Source organism: Lepidochelys kempii, chromosome 10 (genome assembly GCF_965140285.1).
Source record: "Lepidochelys kempii isolate rLepKem1 chromosome 10, rLepKem1.hap1, whole genome shotgun sequence".
NCBI lineage: Eukaryota > Metazoa > Chordata > Testudines > Cheloniidae > Lepidochelys > Lepidochelys kempii.
The window spans coordinates 36,036,608-36,059,311 of record NC_136389.1 but is presented as its reverse complement, the minus strand read 5'-3'; the positions used below and the strand labels follow the sequence as shown (position 1 = coordinate 36,059,311).

At 51.7% G+C, this 22,704-nt stretch overlaps 1 protein-coding gene and 1 non-coding gene across 4 annotated transcripts; both read right to left on the bottom strand.

Moving 5' to 3' along the window:
• Positions 1 to 6,730: 6,730 nt before the first annotated feature.
• TRNAG-CCC (transfer RNA glycine (anticodon CCC)) lies at positions 6,731 to 6,801 on the bottom strand. Its single transcript has one exon. It is a non-coding gene; the product is annotated as a tRNA-Gly (tRNA).
• A 1,696-nt stretch (positions 6,802 to 8,497) lies between these two features.
• On the bottom strand, positions 8,498 to 21,459 carry MCRIP2 (MAPK regulated corepressor interacting protein 2). 3 transcript variants are annotated; one of them, XM_073362873.2, is made up of 5 exons: positions 21,154 to 21,459; positions 20,729 to 20,807; positions 12,748 to 12,878; positions 10,318 to 10,419; positions 8,498 to 8,964 (listed from the first exon to the last, which is right to left on the bottom strand). In XM_073362873.2, the coding sequence occupies exons 1-5, from the start codon at positions 21,206 to 21,208 to the stop codon at positions 8,933 to 8,935; spliced, it is 399 nt and encodes a 132-aa protein (XP_073218974.1). In that variant the 5' UTR covers positions 21,209 to 21,459; the 3' UTR covers positions 8,498 to 8,932. The 3 variants fall into 3 exon arrangements, with proteins under 3 accessions (XP_073218974.1, XP_073218972.1, XP_073218973.1); XM_073362871.2 differs by having other exon boundaries at positions 8,498 to 8,948; positions 21,154 to 21,450; XM_073362872.2 differs by having other exon boundaries at positions 8,498 to 8,948; positions 12,748 to 12,875; positions 21,154 to 21,448.
• Positions 21,460 to 22,704: the final 1,245 nt, after the last annotated feature.

Sequence of the window (22,704 nt, the reverse complement as noted above, 5' to 3'; positions counted from 1 at the left end):
GTACCCTTTGCAGTTTATGTACTGGCTGCCTGGTGGTCTGGTCCCAAGATAGGGATATGCGTTCTGTCTATAGCCCCACCACAGTTAGGGAATCCTATTGCAGCAAAGCCATCTAGTATGATCTGCACGTTTCTCAGAGTCACTACCTTTGATAGCAGCAGCTCAATGATTGCGTTGGTTACTTGCATCACAGCAACCCCCATAGTAGATTTGCCCACTCCAAATTGATTCCCAGGGCTATTGCCACTCGCTTGTGAACTGTGAGGGCTGCTCTCATCTTGGTATTCTTGCACTTCAAGGCAGGGGAAAGCAAGTCACAAAGTTCCATGAAAGTGCCATTACGCATGCAAGTTTCGCAGCCACTGGGAATCGTCCCAGACCTGCAACACTGTGCGGTCCCACCACACTGTACTTGTTTCCCAGGCCCAGAATCAGCATTCCATGGCATAAGCCTGCCCCAGTAACACCATGATCTCCAAATTGCTGGGGACCACGGTTTTAGAGAAATCTGTGTTCATGTCCTCATGACCACGCTGCTATCACCTCCTTGCATGGTTTTTCAGGTGCTGGTTCTACATAAACTGCACAATAATGCACGAGGTGTTTACAATGGTCATAACTGCTGCGGTGAGCTGAACAGGCTCCATGCTTGCCGTGCTATGGTGTCTGCTCAGGCAATCCAGGGAAAACAGCGTGAAATGATTGTCTGCCATTGTTTTCACGGAGGGAGGGAAGGTTGATTGACAACATTTACCCATAACCACCCACAACAAATTTTTGGCCCAATTCAGGCATTGGGAGCTCAGCCCAGAATTCCAGTGGGCAGTGGGGACTGCGGGAACTGTGGGATAGCTACCCACAGTGCACCGCTCGGAATGTCAACGCTTGCCATGGTACTGTGGTTGCACACCACCGAATTAGTGTGGACACATGCACTCAACTTTCTACAATCTGTTCCCAAAAATCGACTTCTGTAAAATCAGAATACTTTCATAGTGTAGATATGGCCTAAGGAGTTGGAGGTCCAGGTGGAGTGTTTGCGGGGACTGGTGTTAGAGCAGGGGACCCATCTAGGCGGGAGAGCAGCAGGACCACTGGGATTGGGGACAAAGACGCCACTCCAATATGACGCAGGAGACTGGGATGGGGGCATATAGTATGACCCTGACCCTGGCCAGATGGGCCAGGAGCTCGGCCAGCCCTGGTGGCAGCTATGCAATGGTTAACTTTCCAGCATGGCCCCCTGGCTCAGGGAGGGAGCTCTGGACCAGTAACAGGGGTAAGCATACAGGAAATAGCCTTAACCCCTGCAGAAATAACTTCTCTGACTCAGAAGTTAGGGCCAGCCAAGTCCAGCACATTCTCAGAATGGGAGTATCAGTTTCTGATGGCTATAGAGGTTCAGGGGTTAAACCCAGAGGAGGTTAGGAAGCTGTTGAGGGCGGCATCCACTGTACCAGGAAGTGATATAGGAATTGCACCGTGAACGCAGGCAGCCGGATGGTGGCAGTCCCCGTTCGCACTGGTTCATAATTTGGCTCACGGAGAGGCACTGCAGGAGGTTAGCTGCCAATATGCAGCAGGCTCCTCTGCTCCAGAGGAGGCCTCTGACGTTTTTGTGGAAAAAATGATATTAGTGGGATTGTTAACTGGGCGGTATCCGGCCTGTGCCCAGAGGGAGAGCAATCCCCAGGACCCTGTCTGAGATTGTGGTCCCAATGGCCAAATTAAGGCTTATTGCAATAATGTTGCCCAAAGATGTTCAGATGGCTGTGGGAGTGTGGAGGTAGGGAGAGCCCCTAGACATATCACACCTTAAGGAAGTGGTATGCCAGGCCACTAGAGTGGTTAGTCAGCCTGGAACTGGGGCTCCTGCTCCTGTCACTGCGGCTGCAGCCCCAGCACCTCGATACAGGTACCCCCGATCACACACCAATCGGCTCCACATACAATTGTGGATGGCCTTGAAGGACCAGGGGGAACCAATGGCATGGGAAGTCCACGGATTCCTGAGCACTCCGCTGTATTCAGCTGGGGTTGAAGCTCCCGGAGCCAGGGGGCCATATCTGGACCAGAAAAGCAACCTCAGATTAGGGGGGCCCTGACTCCCTGAGTCCACTGGGAGAGGGAAGCACCCAGGAATGGGCTGGGTGGGACCTCTCCAGGTGGATTCGGGAGGAAGGTTGTGGGTGCACCTTCAGGTGGGGGGGGGCTGCCTGAGCACCCTGAGACATCTGAACTAGACTTTGTGGTACTGGTGGACACTGGCGCGGCTGTCCCACTGCTTCCCTGCCTCAGGCCGGGAGTGCAAACCCAGGGAACCATTCAGATCCAGGGATTTGATGGTACCTTGGCGCAGGGACAAGTGTTGCGATGATTGGTCACTCGGGTGGGGAATCTTACCCGAAGATGGTCCTGGATTTATAGCCCCACAACTACAGAACCAATTGTGGGCATAGATTGCTTGTGGGAGGGAGAAATAGTGGTTGATAGTGCTAACAAAGGTTTATGGAGGATCCCAAAGAAAGACTGGACCCCTGAAGTAAGGCAGGGAGATACTGGATTGCTGATGAGTAGTATGCTGGGGATGGCGGTAGTGACTGGGGATAGCAGAGAGGAGTGGAGGAAGAACTTTCCCCAATCATGGGTGGCCCACAAGCTGGCCTGCGGTAAATGGACTGTGAAACCAGTGAAAATAGAAGGACCAGCTGTCCCCCCACAGAAATAATCTCCTATCCCCACTGCGGCACACCAGGCTGTAGCGGAGATAGTCAGGAGCTGGAAAGACAGGGAGTAGTGAAAAGAACGACTTCCCCCTTTAACTCCCCAATATGGCCTGTGAGGAAAGCTGATGGTGTCTCATGGAGACTGATAGTTGACAATCAGAGAGTCAATGTGATGACCCCCCCACCCCCAGTGGGCGCCAATAGTTGCAGACGTGACCCAGGTGTTACAAGACATACCAAGGGAAGCTAAAAGATTTTCTGTACTGGACTTGTCTAACTGTTTCTTTGCTATCCCACTAGAGGAAGGATTGCAGGATTGATTCGCGTTCCACATGGATGGGGTACAGTATTGCATTACCCGAGTACTCCAGGGATTTCATAGTGCCCCTGCTATTGCGCGTAAGGTAGTGACCCAAATGTTAGAGCATCTCCCTCCAGGGGATAAGGGGTGCGTGGTCTCATATGTGGACGATATCCTGATAATGGGAATAGACGACGTGGATGCCCGAGGGAGGCCTGAACAAGTACTGGAGTTGATTCAACAGTATGGCATGAAGGCGTCCCTGGAAAAGGCACAATTAACACAACCGCAGGTGGAGTACCTGGGGGTTACCCTGTCAGAAACAGGAACAACAATTGTCAGCATTGCAGAATCTACCAGCCCCCCAAGATTTGAGAGGCCTGTAGGCCATATTAGGGGCTTTTAATTTTGTAAGAGCCCACATATGGGACTATGCGTGTATCACCAAACCCCTTTATAACCTGTTGAGGAAGGAGGCACAGTTGCAATGGGGCCTGGAACAGGAAGCAGCTTTCAGAGAGCTGAAGCAGTCTTTGTTGCGAGCAACGACACTGTGACCCGTACGGGTTGGAGAGTCCATATATATGAGGGTCGCCAACAGTCCTGAGGCGTTGGCCGTGGTGGCATTACAAGCGGGCCCATTGCAGAAAACAGTCCCGCTAGCCTATTCTATTCATGCCTTTTAACACCAGTGGAGCAAAAGTTTGGCCCATGTGAAAGGGAATGTCTGGCAGTAATATGGGTGCTGGAAGTAGGGGTGGTGATGGTCGGAGATAATCAAGTTATTATTCGGAGCACCCACACCCCCTCAAAATATATATTGTCAGGAAAACTCACCCAAGCAGGCGTAAGTAATCCAAGGATGGCTCAGTGGACCCTGGCCTTGGTAAATCGAGGGGTCCAATACCAAAATACCCCAGGTGCTGGGCAACTACCCAGGGTCTTGCTTCAGACAAAAGGGGCAAAACATGAGTGCCCTGTACCAGAGACTCATTCAGTGCCAGTGGGTTGGGTAACCTCAATAGAGCAAGCACGGAGCCTAACAGCACTGGCCAACATTTATTTTTTAGATGGGGCAGCTTGGGTAAAAGAGGGGAAAAACCACATACAGAGTGCAGTAATAAATGTGGAAGATAAGTCAGTAGTGCGAGTTTGGCCCCAAGGGTTGGCACAGCTGGCTGCATTAAAGGCATTGGTGGAATGTTTAATGCTTTGGGAGCCGTGTCTGGGACCCTTGGTGGTCTTTTCAGATTCTCAGTATATGTTAGGAGAGTGGACTAAATGGATGCCACAATGGGCCAGTAGTGACTGGAGAAGTGCTGACGGGAAGGAGTTGGTCCATTATAAGGACTGAGAGGGTGTGCATCAGTGGGTCACTGCTAATCCTAACCAGTTGTTAGTAGGGCATATTAAAGGTCATCAAAGTGCAGACTTGTCAGTGGAAGCCCTTTTTAACAATAAAGTGGATGGTTTAGCAAGGACCCTGTGGTGGCCCTGGTCACCACACGTGGGGCCCTGTGCCAGCAGTTGAAGCAAGATGGACACCCAGAGGACCACCTGCTAGTAGTACTGGCATGGTGGGATCAACAGGAAATTATATGTTGGTCCCATGCACTGGCCCACGAAGGCATGGAAGGGACTCTGCAATGAGCTGGAGACCTACCCCGCTGGCCAGGACAGCAACAGGATGTGACCAATTGGGTACAGAATTGTCTTACATGTGCTGCTTTTAACCCATGCTGACCAGGGGAATCCAAGGATAAGCTGCCTTTAGGTCATCAGCGAGAGCCGGGCGGTCTGTGGGCTTGCCTCTAGGTAGATTTTATTGAAGGATTACCACCCAGGGAAGGAAGATGTACCTCGCTTTTGGTGATAGTAGATGCGTTGTCAGGGTGGGGAGAAGCGTTTCCCATGAAAACCCATAGCGCTGAGAAAACAGCTAAGGTTCCGTTCAAGGAGCTCATTTGCAGATACGGATCTCCCAAGGTGATTGATTCAGACAGGGGACCCCATTTGTGTCGGCAGTCTGGAAGGCATTACCGGATGCTTTGGGAATACAGCGGAAGCTGCATATTCCTAGGCACCCCCATAGCTCTGGGCAGGTGGAGAATATGAATTGTACCATCAAAGCAGCTCTGTCTAAAGTCTTGTTGGGGGGAGGGGGGCCTGGACTAAACATTTGCCTTTAGTGTCAGCTGTAATCAGGAATAGATCCCGGTACAGTAGCTCAGTGATGCCTTTCCAATTAATGTTTAGATGGCCAATGCACCTTATGCTATCACAATCGATCCCCTCCCTCTCTGACCCCACCACTCTGGAACTGATCCAATGGCATAAACTTCTATGAGAGGAACTTCCTCAAGCTGTTCAACTCATGCAGCAAACAATGGGATGGGCTCAGGAAAAAATGGACAAGGGGTGACAGAAACCACCCGCCTGGCAGGTGGGTGATCAGGTAATGTACATGGAACACTAAGCCCCTCCAAGCAAGGTGGGAGGGGCCATTTACTATATATAATAAGGGAAGTGATACAGTGTACCAAATTGGCCAAGGCCCCTGTCAAGGTTCCTTCCCCATTCTGAACATTAGGGTACAGATGTGGGGACCTGCATGAAAGACCCCCTAAGCTTATTCTTACCAGCTGAGGTTAGAAACTTCCCCAAGGTACAAACTTTGCCTTGTCCTTGAACCCTATGCTGCCACCACCAAGCGTCTTACACAAAGACCAGGGAAAGAGCCCACTTGGAGACGTCTTCCCCCAAAATATCCTCCCAAGCCCTACACCCCCTTTCCTGGGGAAGGCTTGATAAGAATCCTCACCAATTTGTACAGGTGACCACAGACCCAAACCCTTGGATCTTAAAGAACAATGAAAAATCAATCAGGTTCTTAAAAGAAGAATTTTAATTAAAAAAAAAGGTAAAAGAATCACCTTCTTCAAAAGAGCTGGTACCAGCTGAAGAACAACTGAAACGTACCATGGTGCATCATTGCGACCAAACAAACAAACAAACAAACAACTTCTATGTTGTCTCATGTTCTATGTTTTCTGTTTCATGTTTGTCTTGTCGCACTTGTCTCATTGCTAGCATTATGGTGTACGATGTTTGGGAAGAGGGAAGATACTGTATTAGGCTCAGAGCTCTCTTTAACTCTTAGACCCCTCCCACTCCCTACCCCTCTGTCTCCTGCCAAATTGTCAATCACATACCTATCCCTGTGGTGGCCACCTCCGTCCAAAAGCCTGTGTATAACTACCCCCTTTACTGATTGTTTACCTTCCCACCAAATGTTTTGATTTTCATCTAAATGTTGTACATGAGAAGGGCTGTTTGATGCTCATTGTTACATCCTCTGGTCAATATTTTGATATGTTTGTCTGTTACTGTGGACATGCTACATGTAATGAAAAGCTGGAATTGTTCTGGGAGTTGAAGCACTAGCATGGATGAGTGGAGACATGTCGTTCCCCTTTGGATGGTCACCACAATTTGAGCGACCAAAGGGTGGAAAATGTTACAGAATCACAGAGTTGGAAGGGACCTCAGGAGGTCATCTAGTCCAACCCCCTGCTCAAAGCAGGACCAATCCCCAGTTTTTGCCCCAGATCCCAAATGGTCCCCTCAAGGATTGAACTCACAACCCTGGGTTTAGCAGGCCAATGCTCAAACCACTGAGCTATCCCTCCCCCCAAAATTTCTCTGCGCCGCCCGGGAATCGAACCCGGGTCGCAAGAATGGGAATCTTGCATGATACCGCTACACCAGCAGCACAACTTACATGTTATGTAAAGCCTCTGCTCAAATGCGATTGTAAGATCTGTAACATGTATCATTACGTTCTGCAACCTTGTTGCAGACTTTGTAACTTCATTTACTGTTAGCATAGCCTTTTAAGTTTTGTAACCTTTGAAGCTCTGCAACCTTTTCAAGTTACCACTTATATGAACTGCCAAGCTCTGTAATATCCCATCCCACAGTCAGAGAGAGTGTGAACTAGGGAGTGTGTGTGTGGAAGATAAGGGGGTGTGAACGAGGGAGTGTATGGGGGACTGGGCGGAGAGGAACTGCAAGGAGAAAAGAGCCCGGAGCCAGGTATGTCTGATATAATCTGCCCTGAGAAGGCAATCACAGAGTGCTCTAAAGAAAAGATGCATGAAAGGAACAGGGAGGGACTGGGAATGCTTCTCCATGACAGACACAGAAGAAAAACTCAGTGTACATGACAGGAGCACCCAGTTCCAAAATAAAAGCAAGCAGCCATGCACACAAGCTGCTGCTCCTTGAGCTGCTCACCAGCCCTTGTCCGTGACCGCAGGCGGACACGCCAGATCTACCACGCTTCGGCTTCTTGGCTTCCCATGCTGTCTCCGGTAGCTCTCCGCCTGTGTAAATGTGTGGGTTCATGGGGGTATGAATGTGGTGAATCTGAATGTGGTGTATAAATAAGCTCCTTCCCTTTTCTGTCTGACCCAACAGCGGCACTGTAATAAAACTAATACAAGTGTGACCCTAGGTTGGTTTTTTAGGGGAACAGAGGTAACAGAAGTGGTGCCTCTGCCCACGCAGTGCCGTCCTGCCTAGTCTCTGGCCTGTAGTTGGGGATCTCGCTCGGCTCCTCCTGGGCTCAGCTTCCCCAGCTGCTGCAGGCCTTGGCTTGTCTCTTTGCCTCTCAGATCCTGCCCCTCATCACACAGGTGCCAGGCCTGGCTGGTGGAGTGATTGGGGGGGTGGCTGGCAAGAGTTGCGGAGCCTAAGGCAATGGAGAAGAGTAGTCTAAACCCTCAGTTAGTGGGTGGGGGTGGTGTGAATGTGCAGGTTCAGGGTAAGGAGGGGCAATGCCTCTGTGGTGGATGGGGTGGGGGAGGTGAGAGGCATGTCATGAGAGTGCTTAGCATAGGGAAGAACGGGCCTCTGTGAGGATGGGGTCTGGGAGAGCCCAAAGTGGCATGCTGGCCTGGCTGAACCAAGTTATTTTTGTGCTTTGAATCTGCTCCCCTTCCCCCCCACCCCCCGCCCCAGGGTTCCCCATTCAAGCTGCTCCAGGGCCAGCCAGGAGCCCAAAGCCTGGAGCACAGTGAAGGGGCTGCACCAGCTCAGCAGGGAATGTGCAATGGGGCAGCCATTTCCCTGTACGGTGTGTGCCAAACGCTACCCCAGTCAGACATGGACACCTTCCACTCCTCAGCCAGGGGCACCAGCTGCAGGTAAACTCCCTGCTGCCCATGACCAGCCTAGCTGCAAAGGCAACCAAATATTCTGACCCAGCAGCCCATCCTCATCACTCAGACACTGGTTCTTTTGCATGCCTCCCCCCCAGTGGAGGAACCAGAAGAGTCACATGTGGCTCTGTCTGGTGCCACCAGCCTTGCAGAGGTGGAGTGGCAGCGGGTGGCTGTACCGGGCCTTGCTGTCTGTTGCCCCTCCTTGGTCAGCACCAAGCCTGCAAATAAAGCCCCACAAGCAGAGCAAGCTTCCATCCACTGGCAGTTTCAGCTCTTTATTGTACCAAGGTCCTGGCTACAGATAACCATTGTCTTCCCATAGGGCAGAGCTCAAGGGGCAGAAAGAGGAGAGAGATGACGGGGGTAGGGGGTCACAGTCCTCTCTCTCCCTCCACACCCACGCTGCAGTTGTGTCGCCAGGCCCTAGAGTCTGCAGGAGTTTCAAGTGTGTGAACACTGGCACTTAAGGAATCCCAGCCAGGGCAGTGGGCTGCTCTCCTCCCCTGTCCAGGCAGAGGGCTGTGGGTGGCATGGCAGAGCCGTGGTCCATTTCCGTTGGTGTCACTTGGGCTGGGATTATTTTAACAAGTGTATTTCTTACACTGTATTTTTGGTTGTTGTTTTTTTACGAGCCGTTTTCAATTTTGGCTAGAAACTGCTGTGCCCACCATTCCTCCAGGTCAATCGGCACAAAATCTGAAAGAGAAAGAGACTGGAACAGAATGTATGGAGATAGAAACACAGCTTAACGGTGCTCACATTGGCATATGGCAATTCCCCCATCTACCACTGGGGGGTGACATTGGACTGCAAGTAAAAGGCTCTCTATCCTCTTTTCTCCTGGCTTCTCACCACTGCCCCTGTTTAAGCTCAGGAGGGAATAATTCCCCTGCCCTGGAGCACCTCCCCTTCTTTCAACCACAGTATATCTGCTCTTCCTGCTGGCTGCTGCAGCTGCCTGCACCATGGCTCCCCCAGTTCTTTCTTTGGGCTGCTGGGAGTATGAAGGACGCGACAGCAACCCCCCTTCTTCGTGCGTTTGATCAAGGTCTCCTTGTTCCTGCCACGAAAGTGGCAGCTTCACTCCCTGGAGCTATGTGACTGGGCTGCCAGGTGTGGAAAACTTGGTGCCGTCAGTTTTGGAGGAGATGAGGGGGCTCCTCGTGGGAGTCTGACCCCGCCTGCTGCTCCCAGGAGAGCCCTGGGCTTCCTGGCAAAAGGCTTCCCCAGTGAGTGAGCGAGGCCAAGTCAATGGTGCTCATGAGTGATCTGGCCAAGAGCAGAGTTACACAGTGCTGGTGACTCAGAAGGGGGCACTCTTCCCCTGAGCCAGATCTGGCCCAATCTGCTGGCATGGTGCTGGTGGGGGCTCCCCTCTCCGAGGTGCCACTGATCCAGCCTGGTCGCTGGAATTGGGGATATTTTACAGAAGAACCAGAGAAGGGAGCTCCTAGTGACTTGGGCTGATTCAAGGACCCAGGGCACTTTTCTCCAGAGCAGGAGACGAGCCCCAGGCTCCTGGGTAACAACGTGCTGCCCTCCTGTGGACGTCTGCACTGCAGCTGGGAGCGAGCTGCCCAGCCAGACCCACTCAGGGTCACCACGTGGCTGTTCTGGCTGGAGCTGGCAGTCAGACTCTCTCACCAAGGGGGACTGGCTGGGCTTCAGAGCCTGAGCTCCAGCCCACATCGCAACCTCCACTCTGCTACTGTCTGCGTATTAGCTGGAGTCCTGCTGGCACCGGCCTGTCACCCCAGGCTGGGAGCACGCAACTGGAGCCTGCGAGCGGACAGTCAGCACCAGAAGGGGAGAGGGGGCAACAGGCATTTGAGGTGGGAGCAGAGAGCAGGAAGGGTTGCTGAGGAGGGGAGCAGGGATAATGGTGGACCCCCTCCCCCCAAGAAGCCCAAATGCAGTTGGTGGGTCACCCTAATAAAGAGCTGAGGATGCACTGGTCTCTAGGAAGCCAGCCTGGTCCATCAGCCAGCACCTAGCGCCCCCTCTCCTGCATGCATCTCCTGCTGAGGTATGTGCCGCCCCCTGCAGGTGGCCCCTGGGCACTTACTTGTCAACACGGGGTTGGGAGTTTTCTCCGCATACTGCACCGGGCCACGCCCGCTCTCCCCTGGCCAGCTGCCGTCCAGCTGTTGTTCAACCTGTTGCCAGGCTGGAAGGGAGAGCGAAGCTGTGAGCCACCATCACGCAAAGGAGCCTGCGCTCTGATTGGTCCAGCACAGGCACGGCCAGCTCTGCTGGAAGTTGGATCCCCCTTGTGCTTCTCCGCCCCCCTGTCCCCAGCCCCCTATGGCCTCCCCATCCCCACCTCTGCCCAGATCTACAAGATTCTGCTCCAGCACCTGGCCTGGGGCAGGCATGTTGCTGCTGAGTGACGGGGGGGGGGGCTCTCATGGGTGTGTCCCCCATGGGTGTGCCCCAGGGATAGGCTTTCTCTGCCTGCCCTGGCAAGTGCTGCTGCCTGCAGAGCCCCCAGACGCGGACCCAGGAGAGGAGACATCACTGGGCTGCTCTGGCCACCGCACTGTGGAGATGCTCCCTGGAGCTGGTGACAGCCTTACCAAGGGAATCGCATGCCCATGTGGCAGGGCAGGCAGACCTCCTCCCCCACCGCTAACAGCCCCCACCCCACACACACATTCCCTGAGTCTGAGGCCAGAAGGAACCACTGGGATCATGGGGGTTGAACGCCTGTGTAATGCAGGCCAGAGAACAGCCCCCAGTCACTCCCTAGAGCAGATCTGTCAGAAACACACCCAGTCTGGGCTGAACAACTGTCAGTGCTGGAGAACCCCCCATACCCCTTGGTAACTTCTTCCAATGGGTTTCAGAGTGGCAGCCATGTTAGTCTGTATCAGCAAAAAGAACGAGGAGGACTTGTGGCTCCTTAGAGACTAACAACTTTATGTGAGTATAAGCTTTCATGGGCTAAAACCCACTTCATTGGATGAACCGATGAAATGGGTTTTAGCCCACGAAAGCTTATGCTCACATAAATTTGTTAGTCTCTAAGGTGTCACAAGTCCTCCTCGTTCTTTCTTCCAATGGTTAATTCCCTTACTCTTACCAATTTACATCTGATTTCCAGTCTGAATTGGTCTGGCTTCAGCTTCCAGCCAGTGGATCCTGTTTGGATCTTTGCTAGACTGAAGAACCCATAATCAAGTATTTATTCCCCAAGTAGGCTGTGATCAAGTTACCCCTCAACCTTTGCTTTGTTAAACTAACTAGACTCAAGAAGCTCCATCTGTCACTATCAGGCAGGTTTTCTAATCCTTTAATCATTCCCATGGCTTTTCTCTGACCCCTCTCCAATTTATCAACATCCCTCTTCGGCTGCAGGCACCAGAACTGGACACAGTATTCCAGCAGTAGTCTCGCCAGTGCCAGGCACAAAGATAAGACCATCTCTGGTCCTACTCGAGATTCCCCTGTTTACACCTCCCAGGGTGGCATTAGCCTTTGAGCCACAGCATCATACTGGGAGCTCATGTTCAGCTGATTATCCACCAGGACCCCCAAATCCCCACTCAGAGTCTGGGCAAGCGAAGGAGAAAAGGGGATGCTGGCTGCAGCATGTCTGGATCACAAGAAACCTCCAATCAACATCCTCAAGTGCTCAGAGATGAGCGATGTCATGGAGGTGGCAGTTTGCTGGGGTAGTGAGAGAAGGACCAAGTCACACAACAGGATCCTTACCATGGGTAAGCACCAGGAACCCCTGGCACAGAGACACCCCTATGTCCCCTCTATCACGTTACAGCCCCCGGGAACCCCCAGCACTGAGACACCCCTGCCTCCCCTCTGCTCTGTTACAGCCCCAGAGAACCCCAGCACCAAGACACTCCTGCATCCCCTCTGCTATGTTTCAGGCCCTGGGAACCCCCAGCACCAGAGACACCGCTGCGTCCCCTCTGCTTTATTACAGCCCTGGGGGAATACCCAGCTCCAAGACACCCCCCTGTTACAGCCCCTGGGACCCCATGGAACCGAGACACCCCTGCCTCCCATCTGCTTTCTTACAGTCCCCAGGAGCCCCGGCACCAAGACAACCCTCTGCTCTATTACAGCCCCCGGGAACCCTCAGCACCCAGACACCCCTGCATCCCCTCTGCTGTGTTACAGCCCCCAGGAATCCCCAGCAGCAAGACACCCCTGGGACCTCCCCCAGCACCGAGACACCTCTGTGTCCCCTGTGCTACTTCACAGCCCCCGAGAATTCCCAGCACCGAAACACCCCTGCATCTCCTCTGCTCTATTCCAGCCCTCGGCACCGAGACACCCCTTTGTCCCCTCTGCTACGTTACAGCCCCCAGGAACCTCCAGCACTGAGACTCTCCTGCATCCCCTCTGGTCTATTACAACCCCCGGGGAACCTCTGGCACCGAGACACCCCTGCGTCCCCTCTGCTATGTTACAGCCCCCAGGAACCTCCGGCACTGATACACCCCTAGGAGACTAGCCAGACCCCGCCTCTTACTTTCATAGACAAAACGGACGTTCTCCTCGTGGGCCAGCGTGTAGCTCTCCTCTGTGGCTGCCGTGGGCTGTGTCGTCACCGGGGGCTTCTTGCCATTCACTCTGTTGAACACGAGTTTGGGAGTTGGGCTACTGAGGCAAAGAGACAAAATCAGAGGCTGAAAAGACAGAGCTCTCTGCGTCCAGAGCCAGTCAGCTGTAGGATAGGGGGCATGGTGTAATGAGAGGAAGTGGATCTTGTGGCCAGAGACTGGGACTGGGAGTCTGGACTCCTGGGTTCTATTCGGCATGACCTGAGACAAGTCACTTTGCTTCTTTGTCCCTAAATTTCCCCTCCCCCCTTCCTTTAGCTGTCTACTCTATGTTGATTAGCTCTCTGGTGCAGCACCTGTCCCTTTATCGGTCCAGCACCCAGTACAATGGTGCCTTGAGCTCAGGTGGCAGCTCTAGGCATTAATGAAATATAAACACAGTGAGGTGATGAGACCGTTATTAACGTTTGCAGTCTGCTTTCTTTAACTAACAGCCTGTTATTATAAATGATCAAATTCAATGCATGGGACTTCGATCATTTACTGTCGGGGCCACTCTTTCTGCCAACACACTTTCCAGATCCTCAGCGTGTGGACCAATGCTATGGCAGAGTCACTGCACTATGAGTTTTCGCTGGGAAGGAAAATGTTGCAATCGTCGTAGGAGCGGCAGAATTGGCAAAATAAATCGAGCCAGAGGCATTTCAGCCGGTGCCTCATCTTTCCTTGGCCAGGAAGTGAAATCCTATGATTGCCAGCTTCTGGCTTCACTGTGCAGCGGCTCACCCCCAACCCCCACTTGGTCTAATAGATCTAGACATTAACATGGTCACTTCCTTGTCCAAGCACCAGCATCGGGTGTGGGCACAGTGTGTGTCACTACCCATTCAAGCCAGTGGAGGGAGCCCAAGGGCAAAATATGTCAAGTCTGTGGGTGCCACTAAAACAGACTGCTCCTAACTGGTTGGGTTAGAAAAGCCCCAGTCAGCCCAGAGAGCCAGCCTGCTGGTCCCCAGTGACGTAGCTGCAGAGATGGTCACAGGCCAAACATGCTCTGGGAGAATATAGGCTTCGTACTCCGAGGCCAGGTCTGCACTAAAAAGTTAGACCCAGTCGCATCGCTCAGGGGCGTGAACAATCCTCACCCTGGACCCAGCCTCACCCCCAGTACAGACAGCACTAGGTTGATGGAAAAATTCTTCTGTCGACCTAGCTGCCACCTCTTGGGAAGGTGACGGGGGAACCCCTGCCATCAGTGTAGGTAGCGGCCACACTGAAGCACTCCACATGTTATTTCCAAAGGAGTTGAATATTTTACTATAGGCGGAGCTGGGAGCACCACCCAGAGTAAAGGTTGCCTGATGCTTCCCATTATAAGCTCCTGTTTTTAGTTGCTTAGAACTTTGCCAAACTTCAAGCTGTTTAGGCAGAAATTTCCCATACTGAGTGTCTGCCTTAGGCTGATTTTTGGGGGAAGATTTTAGCCAAAATGGCTCAGATGTTTCTAGTAACGAGGCTTGGAAAAAAATATGTTTAAAAAAAACTTGTGACCTTTTCTTTGAAAAGATTTAGCAGGGCCCCCATCTGCTTCGGAGCCATGATCCCCTGACAGGCCCAAGCAGGTAGAGGAAACTGTCTGATCTGAATGTAGAAGTGACAAGAGCCAGACCGGAGGGGCGGTGGTGTGGGCCGGGGGGAGGGAAGGAAAGGGGAGTAGATTGGGACAAAGGGTCTGGGCTGGTGGAGAGAATCTGAGGCTAGAGATGAGGGGAGGATGGAAGGGAAAGGGAAACTAGTGGGCTGGGGGGAGACTGGGATTGCATACCAATGGGGTGGGGTAGGGGGAAGGAGCGGAGGAAGCGGGGACACAGATCTTACAAGGGGCTGGAGTGCAGGGGGAGAACTGGGACTGGCAGGGCAGAGACTGGGACAAGGAAGCAGGGTTGCGGGGAGAATGCTGAGATTGGATAAGAAGCCCAGGGAGGAAGACTGGGACTGGGATCCAATGGGGATGGGGGACTAGAAACTAGGGTGGGGGTGAGACACAGATCAGATGAGGAACCGAGAAGTGGGAAAGTGAGACTGGCTGAACAAGGAGACCGGAACTGGGGAGCCTAGGACATGCTGGGCAAGGAGACTGGGAAGAGAAGCCTGAGGAGTGGGACTTAGACAAGGAAGCAGGTTGGGGGAAATGGGCAGAAGAGTCTGTGCCCTCTAAAGCACAGTCCCCTCCAAAGCCTGGAATGGAACCCATGATTCCTGAGTCTCTCAATTCCTATGCTGTAACCCAATATCTGTTAAACCCACTGGCAGAGTGTCCCATACCTCTTTAGAGTTGGACCCACGTAGAGGATAATAACCTACTACTGCTATCAGTTACCTCATTAGCTCAGTGGCAGAGGTCTGTGCAGTATATCTAAAGTGTCCAACCCTGCTGATAAACAATGTAGGACTAAATATGATACCACTTGATGGAATTTCTGGGGGCGGTTTAGTTTGATTTTTTTAAAAACCTAGGAAATTACACACAAACATGCCATCTTACACAAGAATATACAGGTTGCTAAGTCATGCATTCAGAAGATAAGACATACCAGAACTAAGGTTGCCCATGCAACCTTAATTTGGCCCCTTCTGCATATGCACTATGGTACAGTCTTGAGCTACATGATCACATGCTATTTTTTCCCATAGGGCCTAGAAGGTGGAGGGCTCAACGAAGGAAAGAGACTGGAGTAATGTGTTTGAAACTGGAGTAGCTGCATCAATGTAGACCACACTTTACACAAATGCACTAAGTGTGCAAGAAGGGTCTAAACCAGCAGACCTACTAGAATTGACTGGGAATTTGATGGAAAATGCAGTTTCCACCAAAAAAAGACCCCTGATTTTGCAAAAATCTTCAATTTTCTGTCAGGAAAATAGAAATGAAATATTGTGTTTCAGGACGGGTCAACCCAGATTGAAACATTTCAGTTTGTTGAATAGACTCAAAGTTTTTCAGGTCAGTATAGTATTAATCTCTTGTCTGCTTGAGCTGCCATAGTATCTCATGGGAACTGTAGTTTGGGTGCCTTATGCCACCATTCTTCTCTATTGAATGGAACCTCTGACTGTACTACATCTCCCATGATGCTCTGTGGTGGGCCCTGTAACTGAACCATTGTGGGAGGGCCTTGTGAGTCACCTGACCACAATGCATCATGGGAGATGTAATCTAGCTGGGGATCCTAGCCTCATAGAAGATAGTAGATCACAAGGCATTCAAACAGACCAAACCATTTGAATTTGGGAATGTGAAAACAGAAACATTTAAATGGAACATTTTCAAGTGAAACTTTTCAGAATTTGCTGTTCTGGGGAAAATCTCCATATTTCAATTTTTCTTCCTGATTTGGGACAAAAACAAATTTTGAAATATCAGAATTTTGGATGGGGCAGAAATTCCAATTTCACCAGCTCTCATAGTTCCCCAAGTCTAGAAATTCCATCATACTCAATGGAACATTTTGAAGTGAAACTTTTCAGAATTTGCTGTTCTGGGGAAAATCTCCATATTTCAATTTTTCTTCCTGATTTGGGACAAAAACAAATTTTGAAATATCAGAATTTTGGATGGGGCAGAAATTCCAATTTCACCAGCTCTCATAGTTCCCCAAGTCTAGAAATTCCATCATACTCAAGGCCTCAGTTAGTAACCTGAAGGCCGGGACCTGCCCTGCCACCATTTGAGACCATCAGTCCTGAAAAGTGCTTGAGACCCTGTCTGACCAAGTCTCACAAAATACTGCTAGTCTATTTTTGACTCCATTGTCTGCCCCTGGGAGCCATTCCCCTGCCTTGATGAATCTGCAGTGCAATAACACAACCTAAGAGATGTCATATGATCCAGTGAGGAAGGCGCTCAGAATGCCAAAGGAAAATTATATTCTGTATAACATTCAACACAGTGTGAATGTTACAGCCAAGATGGTAAATAAGTGACTTGCAATTTTAAAGACGGTAAATGTTTAACGACCATATTGTTTAATGTGTGAAAGACAACTGACAAAGGGGGAAAAATGGAGCTTGTGTGTCTTTTCTTGTTTGGTTCTTGAGGATGGAGAAAAATGGCCAGAAAGATGTTTTGGGATTTTTAGGGATCCCCCAACCTCCAATCTGCATGATTTTCACATTAGACACCAAAGTGTTGTCTGCCCTGGGAAATTCTATGGATGACTAGAGATCTACTAAGATTCTGACACTGAAAATAGAAAAGAAATGAAAACTGATTAATAGAGAGGGAAAGACTATATAAACCTCTGTTTCTTGTTTTAACTCCTATTCAGTATCTCTAGCCCTTTCAGTTAAGAGCAGAGAAAGTTCTAAACCATAGCACTGTGTCATCCAAGGAGTCCTCCAGCAAAAGCAGGAAGACTGACATTCCTGATGTTTCTGAACAACAACAAATATCAAACCCTTCCAGACCTCCACTGTATACCACAAAGAAGGGGCACAGACATAGGTCATCTTGACGGGAGATTCTTGTGGCTATAAGTTAAACTGAAGTCTGGTCAAAATGAGAAACAGCCTTTCATGGTTAATGAAGGCTGTGGTTTGTTTAATAGGATCTAAGGGAAATAATATATTAACTGGTGAAATCAGTGGGTTTGACATCAGCAGTAACTTGCCCAATCATCATATGGCTCTTTTGCATACTGCATTTCCATTGGTTGCAATGCTTTTAAAGTAACTACATTATATAGTCTTCTGAGGCATCATAGCAGTGCAATGTCTAAAGTGTTCCAAAGATTAATTTTTTCTATGAAATATATTATAATGTTTCCCCTAGAGTATAATCCCCTAAACATAATTATATCTATTACCCATTTGGTGGAAGAACAGAAACAAGCAGACCAGTCACTCCCAACCTGTGGTCTGCAGAGCACTTACTGGTGGCTTGTGGAGAGTTGGTTGGTCCCATGGTGCTATCTTCTCCCTGTCTCCAGCTGCTACGCTGCACTAAGAGAAAAACCACTTTCCCTCATGTTAACTTTTTATGCAGGCAATTACCATGGTGGTGTTATGTGATCCTGAATGGGAGGGCAGAGGGAACTGGGTGAATGGTACGGGAAGTACTCACGAGACAATCTCTCTAATAAGGTATGGCCCAATCTATGAAAAGTTTTGAGAGCTTCCCAAAGTAGACAATGCTATCTGCCAGGGAACAATCAGGGCCCCACTATATACATCCCATCATGAAAATGAAGATTCTCCCCACACCAGAGAATTAAGCAGAGGAACTGATGATATCATCGATAGACTAATCCACTCCTTACTGTTTGGAGGTGTGTATCCCTCCCCGCCCACCTCAGCCTGATCTGAATGGATCTGCAGTTTCCTTGGCCTTTAACTGAAACTTCTCCCCCCGCTCTTAGTTCTGTTTCATCTGCAGCTACAGAATAAAAATCAGATCTGATGGCTATGTCGTCACCAGAAATCTGTGTTTAATCATTCCAACAAGGGGCTATTTCTGAAGAACTTTTACAGTACATGCTACGGTTGGTTAAGAGTGAATATAGTTCTGCTGTTTGTAAATGGAAATACTGTCTGATTTCATTTGTTCATTGTTTGACAAATAGCATGTGATCATGTAATTAAAAACCAGTACAGTAATGGTCACTCCCGATAGGGCAGAGTTAAGGCTGTGTGTACAATAGCAACGTTGCAATATCCTGACTTTCAAATGCTTAGCTGTGCATCCCTAAGGTTTCCTTATTGCATTTTTACTGTGTCGAATTTTGAGTGATCTGATAAGGGAGTCCATGCTGGAGAGATATTGGGAAGAAAAGGGGCAGGTGGACAGGTCTGACGAGTGAGAAGGAGGCCACACAGCAAACAGGTGCTGGAAAGATCTTCTAGGTGCAATAAGATTAGAGTAAAATAAGTTTATTTTCATCCCAATTCTATGCACCATTCACAACTGATAATTTTCCAGATGGAAGGGTTCACTGCATTCATGTACCCCAGACTGTACATGTGGGTGATCCAGCAGGGGGCACCAAAGCATCCATGGGGCTCAACGTGGGGGCCAACGTCCAGCCAGGTGGATCAGACAGCACAGCTGAGGACCAAGCATAGAGCTAAGGTGGAATACCACTCTGCCCTTGGTTATTTTTCCCTGGAGTGGACAACAGAGAGGCTTGGACATGGGCAGTGACTGTGACTTGAGCCAGTGGATTGCAGTGGCTAACTGCCTCTGGCCCCTGCACCACCTCCAGCCTGGATTTCTGGCTATGTCATCATAGTGCCACATGCTGCTCGGACCTTTCCGTCCCCTCATGTGGGCTGGGAAACTAGGTAATATTTCTTATTGCAGGCAGGAGGCTGGGTGGGCCATCCCAATGCACCTTCATTGCCCTTGCCTAGGCCACTGAATGCCTGAGGGCTGGACCCATTCTTATCTTCAGACCCACAAAGAGAGTTTAATTCCTTATCTTCAGGCTACACTATTTGGAAAGAGCTGGTTGGGGTGGGGGTCAGAGACTGGGGAGGGGGTCTCTGCTTCTCCACCATGGGAGGATCCTCTATGAGCCAGGCTGTAAAGGGCTTGAACCCCATCTGCTTGAATCTGTAGTTCCCATGGCCTTTAAGTGAAAACTCTCCTCACTGAGTTGTTTCAAGCAGAAGGGAGCTGGGGGTATGGATGAAGGAACAGAAAGGCTGCATGGGGGGGGGGGGGACACCTATTAGTTGCACCTGATCCTGTAATGGCTCATCTGAATCAGGCCATGAACTTCCAAAATGACCTCTGTATTTGGCAGTCCCCCACACCTGCCATGCTCAAGCACAGAAGTTTCTGAAGAGGCTCCCCTGCCTGGTACTGAGCCCCTGGGTGACGTCCTGGCCCCAATTAAGTCAATGGGAGTTATGCCCAGTGCTTAAAGTGGGGGTGGCGTTTGCAAGGTCACAGACGGAAGTTTTAAAAAAATTCTCCAGGGTCCCTGAGGTGTGCACTTTAAGGGTTGTCTTGCCAGAACCACTGCTCCCAGAGTATGACAGACACCACACACACATTCTCCCCCCGCCCCGCATATCCTATTAGGTCCCAAATCTTGTGGCCCCACTATCCCTACATGGGTGTTGGAGCCCCGGGGGGCTGGCAATTCCAATGGGCTAGTATGGCTCCTTCCCTTGGATGGGGGGCAGCAGGAGGAAGATAGGCACTTAATTTAACAGAGGCCCTGGGAGCAACTAGTTCAGCTTCAGGGCATCCCCATGCCTGTACTTTGGTACACCCGGCTCCTGCCCCTCCCCCGGTGGGGAGCGTGTGTGCCTGTTCACTGGGGCAAAGGCTAACTCTGGGCAGCAGCAAGAGGGGGAACTGCCAGTGCTTCTGATCTGGCTGGCACCCCTTGGGCTACCAGCTCCACACCTCCACCCCCCACGCTGTCCCCCTGCCCCGCCCCCTAGCTCTCTGCCCTCGCCCCCCACGCTCCGTGCCCCCTGCCCCGCCCCCAGCTTGCTGCCTCTCCCCCCACGCTCCCTGCCCCGCCCCCCAGCTCTCTGCACTCGCCCCCCACGCTCCGTGCCCCCTGCCCCGCCCCCAGTTCTCTGCACCACTCGCCCCCAGTCCCCAACTCCAGCCCCCCCGGGCAGCGGGCCCTGCCCTAGGCTGGATCCCTCTCCCCGGCCCTTCGCAGGCCTTTGCCGGCCTGGGGAAACAGCGATCGGGGCCGGTTCCCGAGTCCGCTGCTCGCCTCCACCCCCTGATCCTTCCCCGCCAGCCCCTCCTCCTGCTCCGGAGCCATGTGGCAAGGACAAGCCGGGTAACCTCTGCACAAGGTCACCCCTCCCCCGGGCTGCCGCGCCCCGCACCTGGGCACCCCCCGCGGGAGGCTGGAGCCGGGCTGCCGGCGAGCTGGGACCCGGGAGCGGCACGTGCCAGATGCAGCCCGGCCCGGAGCTCACCTTGACAGAGGCCAGGCGCTGTGCGGCGGCTGCCGGCCTTTCAGATCCGCCGCCTTGCTCTCCACCTGCTGCGTGGGACCTGCGGCGAGACAGCGGGGTCAGGGCGGGCACAAGCCCCGCGAGCCCCCAGCCGCGCCTGGGCACGACCCACAGTCCCCCGGCGGCACATCTCCCCGCCCCGGCCCCCTGCCCTCCCAGGGCAGGCAGGCGACGGGGCACGGGCGACTCTCTGCCACAGGCAACGTGGTGCTTGAGGAGGGCACGCAGCCGAGCGGGGCGGGGGGAGAGCTCAGAGGAGCAGCACCGGGGGAGGGGGAAGCAGAGTCCTCCTGGCCCCGCAGGGCAAGAACAGGGGCGCCGCCCCCCCCACCCCCCAGCCTGCTTCCACCGAAGAGCAGCAGCTGCCCATTTGGCTGCCCCCTTACCTGTCCTTCTCTGGGTGGCTAGCTTGCTAGGTCCCCTGGTAATCGTGTACATCATGTGCCCCGCAGCTCCAGCGGATTGTGTGGCAGGGCTGGAGGGAGCGCGGCACCCAGCTTTGCTGTTGCGCTGGGGAAATGCTTGCCCGGCTCCCGGAGCGGGCCGCTAGCAGAAGACGGGTCTTGCCAGAGCTTCCAAAGCCAGAGCTGCCTGTTGCAAAACTCTTCCAAGATGCCTTTGACTTTAACTTCGCTGCGCAGAGCTGGGGGTAGACAGCGATTCCCCTTTAACAGGCAGAGGGAGGCCGTGAGAGACAGCAGCGTGTATGCAACACGCCCCCCAAGCCTCTTAAAGGGGCAGGCGGCGCCTCTGCTTCATTGTCCAACTACAAAACACCTAAGGCGCCCTGGATTCTGCTCACTGAACAAGGGGAATACACAGTGGAGGAAGAAATCGGGCCGGGGCTCCTCCCTGTTCTCTCTGCGTTTGCTGGGTGAATCAAATCTTTGGTGTTGTTTAACGGTATTTTGTTTTCTGTTTTGTAGCTAAGCCTCTTTGGCGTCTGCTGAACAGTTGTTGCCAGCCAAGCAGTGCCTGATATTAATATACAGCCATTAAAAATAGTCCAGGCAAATAATCTTAAAAGCCACCACCAAAGGCAGGACGTTGGGGATTTCCCAGCCCCATGTCTGAAAGGTAGCCGCAGCGCAGACAAATCTGTGCGTCTTGATCTTTATTTACTGCACTCTGCCCTCCAGCATGGCTCAGGGAGCATGGACATAAACTAATAAAAACACCTGGAGGTACATATAAACCTATCCCTTTTCAGAGATGGAAACAGAGCCATTGTGTTGCAAAATGCACACTGTGATGAGGTTGTTTCTGCAGATTGTCATCTGACACAGCACGATTGTGATGATGTGTTGCAAGCTGCAAAGGCTATTTTGGGGCTAGGATGAGCCTTGTGCCTACCCCTACCCCAAAACCAGCAGCCGCTTTTGAAATGGGATGTGCATGAGCTGCCCGCGAGGCCTGGCCAGTCCAACTCCCACTGACATCAGTGGGAGATTGATTGAACCCTGGGTGTGGAGGACACAGGGTTTCCACAACAACAATCCAGATGACCCCCAGAGCAAGGATTAAAATCAGGACAGATGCCAACCCAAGTCTTTCCCTGGTTCTGCCTAGGGTATTGCACCACTCTTGGGATTGCACCCAGTGTAACAGAGAGCCAAATTTAGCCCACCAAAGTCACCCAGCCTTCTGAAAACCCCAGGTGCCTTATCTCTCCATGGGGTAATGGGAAGACACAAGTGCAGCAGCAGTAACTTACTTTGGAGGGTGTGAATCAGACCCATTGTGATGACCTAAAGCCTCTCTAATTTCCTTGCAGTTCTATGGGCATCCTAACCCCTGTATCTAATAGAGCAGTAAGTTCGGTCCCATGCTAAACTAACAACATGTTAGCAAAGTAGCCACTGAGCTTTCAAAGGGTTAAACTGCAGCCAAAAGCTGGTTCCTAGTGGCTTACTAAGTCTCTCCTGGAATGGAGAAAG